General features: G+C 48.2%; 1 protein-coding gene across 1 annotated transcript in view; it reads left to right on the top strand.

Moving 5' to 3' along the window:
• The first annotated feature begins 1,956 nt into the window (after positions 1 to 1,956).
• Positions 1,957 to 10,658, top strand: part of LOC137326457 (caspase-6-like) — a 31,622-nt gene continuing 22,920 nt past the window's right edge. Inside the window, exon 1 of the mRNA XM_067991570.1 lies at positions 1,957 to 2,934. Within this exon, the coding sequence (XP_067847671.1) occupies positions 2,901 to 2,934 (34 nt within the window). The 5' untranslated portion in view covers positions 1,957 to 2,900. The remainder of the gene's footprint in view (positions 2,935 to 10,658) is intronic.

Genomic DNA, 10,658 nt, shown 5'->3' with positions numbered 1-10,658 from the left:
GGGGTGGGGGGGATTGGATAATGGAAATTTAGAATTTTTATTTTAAAAATGCATTCTGGTTCATTTTAAGCACTTCACAATTGGTAGATTTTTAATCTGAAAAAAAAACACAAGGTGACATTTTCAACAGATGAACCAAACCATCACCTCCCCAAAAGTTACCTCAATAGTTATTGTCATACATCCAACCCCTCCACCGGCCTGGTCTGCAAAGGCACCCTGCCCTCTCTGGACTCATTTCACAGAGACATACTGAGAGTGATTTTAAAACGGAGCCAGGAAGGGGGCAGGGGGGTCAAATTGAGGTCGGGAACCCCATCATTACGGGTTTCCCGGACGTCCTTACGATTTTGACATAAGGACGTCTTTTATTTGTTTTTGTTGGATTACAGGCTGATTGACAGGCTGGTCTCAGTTGGACGGCAGACCAGCCAGGGAGAGGACGTCATCAGGTAAGTCTTTGTTTGTATGGATGGGGGGGGGGGCACACGGGGGCATGGGTGGACACGGGGCATGGGTGGGCAAGGGGCATAGGTATACGAGGGGGGCAAGTGGCATGGGTGGGCAAGGGGCATGGGTGGGCGGGGGCACGAGTGGGCATAGGTGGCCAAGTCGTGGAGGATGGGATCGGGGGTCAGTCACGGGGAGGGTGTTGGGATTGGGGATCACCGCAGGGGTCCGCGATGTTGAAGGGGAGGGTTAGGGATGGGAGGATCGGAGTGGGGAATCAGGGTCGGGAGTCGGAGGGGGAGGATCAGGGTTGAGGATCGGGGTCGGAGGGGGAGGATCGGGGTCGGGGGATTAGGATTGGGGGATCGGGGGATCAGGGTCTGGGGATCAGGGTCGGGAGTCCACGATCGGGGGTTGGGGGTCCGTGATCGGAGTCGGGGGTTTGCGATCGGGGGGGGGGGGGGGGTGTCAGTGCAGGTAGGCTTGTTGGGCCTGGAGGAAGCACTCCTCTCCTCTGGGCCCACAAGCTGTGCCTTTCCGAGCACCTACTGTTAATCTCGGGCCTTCTTGTCTCCTTTCATGAGACGTAAAACAGAAGGCCCAGGAATCCCAGCCCCTGGGATTGAAATCAGGAATTAGTGAAAAATGGAGGCCTGAAGCCTCCTGACACGCCACCTGGGAGCAGATTGGTCGCCCGCCCCTCGTCCCGCCCTGGTGAAAACCATATCTTTCTCTCTCCATCACTCATTTATTCTCCCTCCCTTTCCCCTTCATTGTCCATTTCCCCTTCAAAAGACATCCATTTTCTCCCTTTCATTGCTAGCCATTCATCACTGCCCATTTAGTTCTGCTCCTACTTGAGTCTAGGTGCAGACCATGTCCCTCTGCTCCCAGTGCTGATGGCATGAATCGCCAGTTCTATGTGTTGTAGGCGGATCCTGCTCTTGCGAGTGTTCCTGTTTACAGATTAGGAGACCACAATACTTGCCACCATCACTGCAAGCAGTTCTGACTGGAGAAAGGGACTTGGTCTGGTGCATTAGCAGCCAGACTCAATTAGGATTAGGACTAATGGAAGAAGGGTCTGGTTACTGCGCAGATTTTTGTCATTTCGGTGTATGCTGACCAGATCTCCAAAATGCTTGTTGGCATGTATACAAGCAGGAATGAGTTGGAAATCAAACTGTGAAGCTTCTGTCTCAAACCAGCAGTGCAGTGTAACTGAAGTGTAATTCATCCACCCCTCACATTTCTCCCAGGTTAAGATGTGCTCGGGGTACGCCCGCAATACCAGGATCACAGAATTTTAGAGTACATAAAAACAGCCATTCAGCCCATTCAATGGGTGCCCGTACTGTTCTCCACTTGAACCAAACCCAGTCTAATCACAATCCAATTTTTTAGCATTCGGCGGAGTGGGCGGGCGGGTGACGATAGCACGTACCGAGCGTCCTTTTGTATTTAGGAAGTCGCTCAACTCCGACAGACAAAGACTCGACTCCACCAGTTAAGAGGAGCACGGCCCACCGCCGCTCCGCCAGCCCAGAGCACCGGGGAGCACCGCCGCTCCGCCAGCCCAGAGCACCGGGGAGCACGGCCCACCGCCGCTCCGCCAGCCCAGAGCACCGGGGAGCACGGCCCACGGCACCAGCCCAGAGCACCGAGGATAACCGCCGCTCCGCCAGCCCAGAGCACCGGGGAGTACGGCCCACCGCCGCTCCACCAGCCCCGAGCACCGGGGAGCACGGCCCACCCCCGCTCCACCAGCCCCGAGCACCGGGGAGCACGGCCCACCGCCGCTCCACCAGCCCCGAGCACCGGGGAGCACGGCCCACCGCCGCTCCGCCAGCCCAGAGCACCGGGGAGCACGGCCCACCGCCGCTCCGCCAGCCCAGAGCACCGGGGAGTACGGCCCACCGCCGCTCCACCAGCCCCGAGCACCGGGGAGCACGGCCCACGGCACCAGCCCAGAGCACCGAGGATAACCGCCGCTCCACCAGCCCCGAGCACCGGGGAGCACGGCCCACCGCCGCTCCGCCAGCCCAGAGCACCGGGGAGCACGGCCCACCCCCGCTCCACCAGCCCCGAGGTCCACGGCCCACCCCCGCTCCACCAGCCCCGAGGTCCACGGCCCACCCCCGCTCCACCAGCCCCGAGGTCCACGGCCCACTGCCCGCTCCACCAGCCCCGAGGTCCACGGCCCACTGCCCGCTCCACCAGCCCCGAGGTCCACGGCCCACTGCCCGCTCCACCAGCCCCGAGGTCCACGGCCCACTGCCCGCTCCACCAGCCCCGAGGTCCACGGCCCACTGCCCGCTCCACCAGCCCCGAGGTCCACGGCCCACCCCCGCTCCACCAGCCCCGAGGTCCACGGCCCACCCCCGCTCCACCAGCCCCGAGCACCGCCTGTCGAGACACCAATGCCCGGCGGCTGGCACGGGATTTAAATCATGGCAGCCAACCAGAAGCAGCCCACGACACCAGGTACTGATCGTGATTAACAAACGGCACCGGGGCACCAGCCGCTCGGCCCCGTCCGCTGGTCCCCCCGGGCAGTCGGGTGCGCCCGACCGGGGCGGGGGGCGGGAGGGTGTTTTGGGGAGTTTAATTCATGAAAGGCCGGCTCGGCTCGGCTCCCTCGGGTCCGGTGAATGTTCGGTCAGGGGAGGCCGCGTGTTTAGAGAGGGTCGGAGCGCTTTCAGTTTGCGCGATGTGTCGGGGCTGTCGCCTTCACTCACTGGGCCATGAATTGTAAATGCTCAGGGCGTTGAGACGAGTCTCAGCCGGTTACTGCCAGTGACTTGGATCAGATTACACGCGGCACTGGTTGAGCTTCATTTTTGCTGTCCACATAAACATTGTTCAATTTGCCTGAGGAGGGTGCCCCTTTAAGAACAGAAGGCAGAGCCCCTTTAAGAACAGAAGGCAAAACAACACTCAAGGAGATTGACACCGTCCAGGACACAGCAGGCGCCCCATCCACCGGCATACCTGGCTGCAGAGACTGGCCAAGGCTTCACGGGCAGCACCTCCCAAACCTGCGACCTCCACTACCTAGAAGGATGAGGTGGAGATGCCGGTGATGGACTGGGGTTGACAATTGTCAACAATTTTACAACACCAAGTTATAGTCCAGCAATTTTATTTTAAATTCACAAGCTTTCGGAGACTTCCTCCTTCCTCAGGTAAATGTTTCAGGATCTCCTCGAAGCCTACGCATTTATACATATAGAACAATACATGGTGTTTACAGACTGCCCCTGCAACTGCCCGTTGCCAAGGCAATCACCGTGTTCAGACAGAGAGGTGTCACCTGCAGAACCCCCGAATACACATTCAACAAAAAAACAAACAGGAAAAAAAAACAGAGAAGAAAAACAGAGAGAGGCAGAAACATCCGGAAGGCAGAGAGAGCCAGCAAATGACCCATTATATTAAAAACAGATAACATTTGTTCGCTGGTGGGGTAACGTGTAGCGTGACATGAACCCAAGATCCCGGTTGAGGCCGTCCTCATGGGTGCGGAACTTGGCTATCAATTTCTGCTCGACGATTTTGCGTTGTCGTGTGTCTCGAAGGCCGCCTTGGAGTACGCTTACCCGAAGGTCGGTGGATGAATGTCCATGACTGCTGAAGTGTTCCCCGACTGGGAGGGAACCCTCCTGTTTGGCGATTGTTGCGCGGTGTCCGTTCATCCGTTGTCGCAGCGTCTGCATGGTCTCGCCAATGTACCATGCTCTGGGGCATCCTTTCCTGCAACGTATGAGGTAGACAACGTTGGCCGAGTCACAGGAGTATGAACCATGCACCTGGTGGGTGGTGTCCTCTCGTGTGATGGTGGTATCTGTGTCGATGATCTGGCATGTCTTGCAGAGGTTACCGTGGCAGGGTTGTGTGGCGTCGTGGACGCTGTTCTCTTGAAAGCTAGGTAATTTGCTGCGAACGATGGTCTGTTTGAGGTTGGGTGGCTGTTTAAAGGCGAGTAGTGGAGGTGTGGGGATGGCCATAGCGAGGTGTTTGTCCTCATTGATGACATGTTGAAGGCTGCGGAGAACATGGCGTAGTTTCTCCGCTCCGGGGAAGTACTGGACGACAAAGGGTACTCTGTTGGTTGCGTCCCGTGTTAGTCTCCTGAGGAGGTCTATGCGATTTTTTGCTGTGGCCCGTCGGAACTGTCGATCGATGAGTCGAGCGTCATATCCCGTTCTTACTAGGGCGTCTTTCAGCGTCTGTAGGTGTCCATCGCGTTCCTCCTCGTCTGAGCAGACCCTGTGTATTCGCAGGGCCTGTCCATAGGGGATGGCCTCTTTGACGTGGTTAGGGTGGAAGCTGGAAAAGTGGAGCATCGTGAGGTTGTCCGTGGGCTTGCGGTAGAGTGAGGTGCTGAGGTGCCCGTCTTTGATGGAGATTCGTGTGTCCAAGAAAGAAACTGATTCTGAGGAGTAGTCCATGGTGAGCTTGATGGTGGGATGGAACTTGTTGATGTTATCGTGTAGTCTCTTTAGTGATTCCTTGCCGTGGGTCCATAGAAAGAAAATGTCGTCGATGTATCTGGTGTATAGTGTTGGTTGGAGGTCTTGTGCAGTGAAGAAGTCCTGCTCGAACTTGTGCATGAAAATGTTGGCGTATTGGGGTGCGAATTTGGTCCCCATGGCTGTTCCGTGTGTTTGGGTAAAGAACTGGTTATCGAAGGTGAAGACATTGTGATCCAGGATGAAGCGGATGAGTTGTAGGATGGCTTCCGGAGATTGGCTGTTGTTGGTGTTGAGTATTGATGCTGTCGCAGCGATGCCGTCATCGTGGGGGATACTGGTGTATAGTGCCGAGACGTCCATCGTGGTGAGAAGTGTTCCTGGTTCAACTGGTCCGTGGGTACTGAGTTTTTGTAGGAAGTCTGTAGTGTCGCGACAGAAGCTGGGGCCTTCAACATGTCATCAATGAAGACAAACACCTCGCTATGGCCATCCCCACACCTCCACTACTCGCCTTTAAACAGCCACCCAACCTCAAACAGACCATCGTTCGCAGCAAATTACCTAGCTTTCAAGAGAACAGCGTCCACGACGCCACACAACCCTGCCACGGTAACCTCTGCAAGACATGCCAGATCATCGACACAGATACCACCATCACACGAGAGGACACCACCCACCAGGTGCATGGTTCATACTCCTGTGACTCGGCCAACGTTGTCTACCTCATACGTTGCAGGAAAGGATGCCCCAGAGCATGGTACATTGGCGAGACCATGCAGACGCTGCGACAACGGATGAACGGACACCGCGCAACAATCGCCAAACAGGAGGGTTCCCTCCCAGTCGGGGAACACTTCAGCAGTCATGGACATTCATCCACCGACCTTCGGGTAAGCGTACTCCAAGGCGGCCTTCGAGACACACGACAACGCAAAATCGTCGAGCAGAAATTGATAGCCAAGTTCCGCACCCATGAGGACGGCCTCAACCGGGATCTTGGGTTCATGTCACGCTACACGTTACCCCACCAGCGAACAAATGTTATCTGTTTTTAATATAATGGGTCATTTGCTGGCTCTCTCTGCCTTCCGGATGTTTCTGCCTCTCTCTGTTTTTCTTTTTTTTTTCCTGTTTGTTTTTTTGTTGAATGTGTATTCGGGGGTTCTGCAGGTGACACCTCTCTGTCTGAACACGGTGATTGCCTTGGCAACGGGCAGTTGCAGGGGCAGTCTGTAAACACCATGTATTGTTCTATATGTATAAATGCGTAGGCTTCGAGGAGATCCTGAACATTTACCTGAGGAAGGAGGAAGTCTCCGAAAGCTTGTGAATTTAAAATAAAATTGCTGGACTATAACTTGGTGTTGTAAAATTGTTTACAGAAGGATGAGGGCAGCAGGTGCATGGGAACACCATCACCTCCCAATTCCCATCCAAGTCATAAAGCATCCTGACGTGAATAAATGTTGCTGTTCCTTCATGTCAGTCTTGGACACCTTAAGCACCTTCACCACAAGGACTGCAGTATTTCCAGAAGGTGGCCACCACCACCTTCTCAGGATAACTAGGAATAGGCAATAAATGCTAAATCTTGAATTAAAAAAATACTCCAGATAATGGAGATCTGAAACTGAAACAAAAACAGATAATAGTGGACTGAACAGGTCAATTAATCTCTTTGGCGTGAACAACATTTCAGCTGATCTTTTTTGAGATGTGTCCAGACCTGAAATGTTAACTGTAAGGTCCACAGATTCTGCTGAATGCCTTTTTAAGATCTTGGGTTGATTTATAGCTGAACATTTATTAAACAGTTTTTGACAATCAATTATTTTTTTGGGGGGGGATGAGATGAGTCAGAATTTTCTGAATTTGATATATTGTGAATAATGCAAAAGAAATGTGAAAATTGTTCATTGTTATGCTGTGGTATTTGTGGGTTTTATCAGCATCTCCAGTCTAGCCAGTTGTAATGTGATTGTTTTTAAAATGAGAGGGGGAGAGCAACATAAGCAAATGAGTAAATAGTCACAACAGGAGCAAGCGCGTGCGCAAAAGTGACAGAGCACGCAACAGAACTAATAGGACAGAGAGACATGTAGATGTGGACTGTCACTGTGGAAGAGGTAGGAGTAAGCGTACCTGAGATGGAGGTGAGGTGTACGTGCAACTAACGGCAACTCTAGTCGGATGCATTCCTGGAGATTTCGTCACACCTTCTGCGTCAAACAACCTTTTTAATGTTGTCTGGCTTTTTAGTATTGTCTGGTGGACTTATCCTTGAAAATGATTATCTTTACAGTTCCTTAAATGTTTTGTCAAGTTACAACTGTAGCTGCTTCATGGTTTTTCCCAGCATTCATCAAATTTGGAGTAATTGTGTGTTAGTGAATTCCAACCCAGATGTTGCTGCTACTTTTTCCTGTGGTCACTGTGTCAGGTGCAGTGGCAAACATAAGATCCTATGATGTTTCTAACAGTACAATATTGTATGCTACTTGGGAAAGGGTCAGGCTACAGGTGAGCAGAAATTTGCAGCAGTGGTTTCCAGAGCCAAGCCACATTGAAAATGGTGCCCTTGGAAATATAGTGGAAGCATCTAATTGTTTTACTAAGAAGAATTGAAATTATTAGCATTGGAATGACAGCATTGGTGATCAAAGAGAAAATAACCCTTCAAGTACCACAGACAAGTTTACACATCTGGGTACTGTCAGGCTGTGGGACTGACAACAAGTATACCTGTTTGTCAACCTGGCTCCTGTATTAGTGTGTAAAAATGCACCAGAGATTGACCAGATGCGACCACTTTAGTAATTTAGGTTTGTGTATTTGGCTCAAAATCTGACCCTTTAAAGATCTTTTCAGCCATTGTAAACCCAGTTTTGTAAAATGCATTCCCACCTATGAAATAGATGCTGCAAGTTCAGATGATGAAACAAAGTGAAGTGACTGCTTTTAATTTTAATTTTCAGGACAATGAATAGAAAAGATAGGACGGATAAATTCGATTTAAGTAGGACAAAAAGTAAATGTAGCCTGAGAATGGTAAAGAAGAGAGAATGGGTGTGACACTGAGCAGAAGTGTTCAGTGTTCTATATAATTAGTTCTATAGATTTACTACCCTTTTTATTGGAATAACTTTATTACTAATTAGTGTTAGTTCAGGTCCCACTGAGCTGAAAACAAAACTCCTCCACTGGAGACAAAGGTCATTCCCTGGACCTGTTGGCTGTCTAACACTCCTATTTTATTAAGAACTAAGTTGCAATAGAAGCAGTTTGGTAATGTGACCCAGTTTTTTTGGTACCGAATTTTCATCGTTTATTTGGCGGAATGCAATCGGCAACACCAGAGCAAAAATGCATCAGCAAGGTTTTCAACTTTTGTAAATAGGCAAAAAAAAAAGTTCCTCCTAAGCAAAATACAACCAACAAAAAAAAACAATCAACAATTGAACCCATCCCAAATTACACAAAGGTACTCATGGACCCTTGCTTCCCCTCTTTAAAGAGCAGATGCCCCATTATAAGATCACTTTGGTCCAGGTATTACCTAGGTTTCCTTATAATTTCCTCTCTGCAATGAGATTGCCATTATAATTTTTCTTTACCTTAAAACCTATCAAGCAGTTTTTTTTTTACAATCCAACCAGTCATTTCTTTCCAGGACCCAATTACCTTTTTATGAGCCACTAGAAGCCCCCCAGGAGGAGCATTTTTGTTTGATAATCCTGTAGAATCAATAATGCCAGATGGCCAATGTATTCAGATGCTACTTTGAGTGCAATCAGTTTTTCCTATGACTTTGAGAACTTCCCTTCAGTGTATAAAAGCAATCCCACTGCAGATCCAACATTATAAAAGGTTAAATGCTAGCTGTATTAATATGTCCCCTACAAAAACAAAAATGAAAGAATAATTAAAAATGAAAGAGAAAGCAGTCCAATCCTTGTAACTGATTACTATCACAAATCACATGTTGGGGTCATTAAAAGAAACCTGATCAGCTCTTATCCTGCAGAACAGAGATAGTGTATCTAAAGACCTATTGTTCATTTCAATTAATAATGCAATCAGTCCTCTTGTGAAAGTTTTTTTTGGTGAAGGGAAAAGGAGGCAAGTTGCAACTTGATGTACAGGTGCATATTTAGGGTATATTAAACTTTAGAAACATTTAACTTTTTATAATGTAACCTGTATCCCAAAAATAGTAAGAATTCACATTGTAATTAGGTTTATTCACAGAATTACCTTCTTTACCTATATGTAGATCACTTTTGAGGGCTTACGTTAAATTAGAAAGTGTCTCTTTTTGAACCTGTGTGTGTTCCCTGTACAAAATTATGGCTTCTTCTAGTAGATTGTGTGTCTGGGAAGACCAGGCAAAATATAATGTATTTAAATTCTAGTTTACTGTAGACTTTAAGTGTAATGAAAGCTTTTTTTTTGTAATGATATGGAGATGCCGGTGATGGACTGGGGTTGACAATTGTAAACAATTTTACAACACCAAGTTATAGTCCAACGATTTTTATTTGAAATCTACAAGCTTTTGGAGGCTTCCTCCTTCCTCAGGTAAATGGGCAAGGAGCCCTGCTATTTATAGTGATTGCTGTGGTAGCTGAAAGTTCACTCTTGTTAGTTCAGTCAATTTTGCTCAAAAGAAAAAATGAATATCCAGTTGTTTGAATTAAACAATTTAACTAGCAACTTCAAATTAAGATTAGACTGTAAAGATATTTTTGTTATGCCTGAAAGCTGTAATTTTTAGGCTGTTGTACCCTTGGTACTTTATTAATGCTGTTATGGTATAGCTCAGATAAATTGTAAATGTAATCTGAATTATTTGCTAATGCAGCATTATCAGGTACCATCCTGTGACAAAGTGCAAAAAAACAGATCACCGTCTATAAAACTCCCTTTGTTTTTGTGTCACCTGTAATCTTGATATTGACTTTTCTATTGGATGTTAACAGGGGTCTGTTTTTGGTTATCTAGTTGCATTTTTCCCATATTTCATATTGCATGAATGAAATCTTGAATAATCCTGTTTTAGCAATAGTAAAGGGTGTTGTAACAGAAAAATTAATATTCTGTAGAATAGCGCTGCATATGATCCAAAGCCAGTTAGCGGCCGGGATAGGTCATGTGGTTGGGTCTTGTGTAAAACCTACAGGTTGTGCTATTTCCCTGTAATGTCATGAAATAAAATCCCATCTCACTTCAGTTCACATTGTGGTGCAGTACTGCTTCAATTCAAAGCACGTGATTGAATTACGAAAGCCTCGCATCTGTCACTGTCCGCCATGGGAATTACTACAGGCAAAACAAAGCTTGCTGAAAACTGAATAAACCTGGTGCCATTAACTCAAAAAAAAAGCCTGGTATTTCAAATAGCATATGAGGTAGTGTCTTTCAGAGGCATGATGTATCATTGGGTTTAGATAACACTGAAAAATCTCACTCAATGTCATCTGAATCCCTCGATTGGTTACTGCTTTGTAATACATTCAAGCCTATGAGTTATTCTAATATAGACACACTAGAGGTTTATCTGCAGCGTCAGGAGTATAAGATATGATGTGTTAAATCAGTAGTATATTTTGTCCACCTTTCGTTTAAGTTAAATCATCCAGTCCAAAGTGGGGTTTTGGGCCTAAGTTAGTGGCAGGACTAGGGCATGGGTAAAATTTATTGCAGAGGCTACATCTTGGGTAACACAGTATTTGT

Source organism: Heptranchias perlo, chromosome 1, assembly GCF_035084215.1.
Source record: "Heptranchias perlo isolate sHepPer1 chromosome 1, sHepPer1.hap1, whole genome shotgun sequence".
Classification (NCBI taxonomy): domain Eukaryota; kingdom Metazoa; phylum Chordata; class Chondrichthyes; order Hexanchiformes; family Hexanchidae; genus Heptranchias; species Heptranchias perlo.
This window is presented reverse-complemented; position numbering and strand designations above follow the sequence as displayed.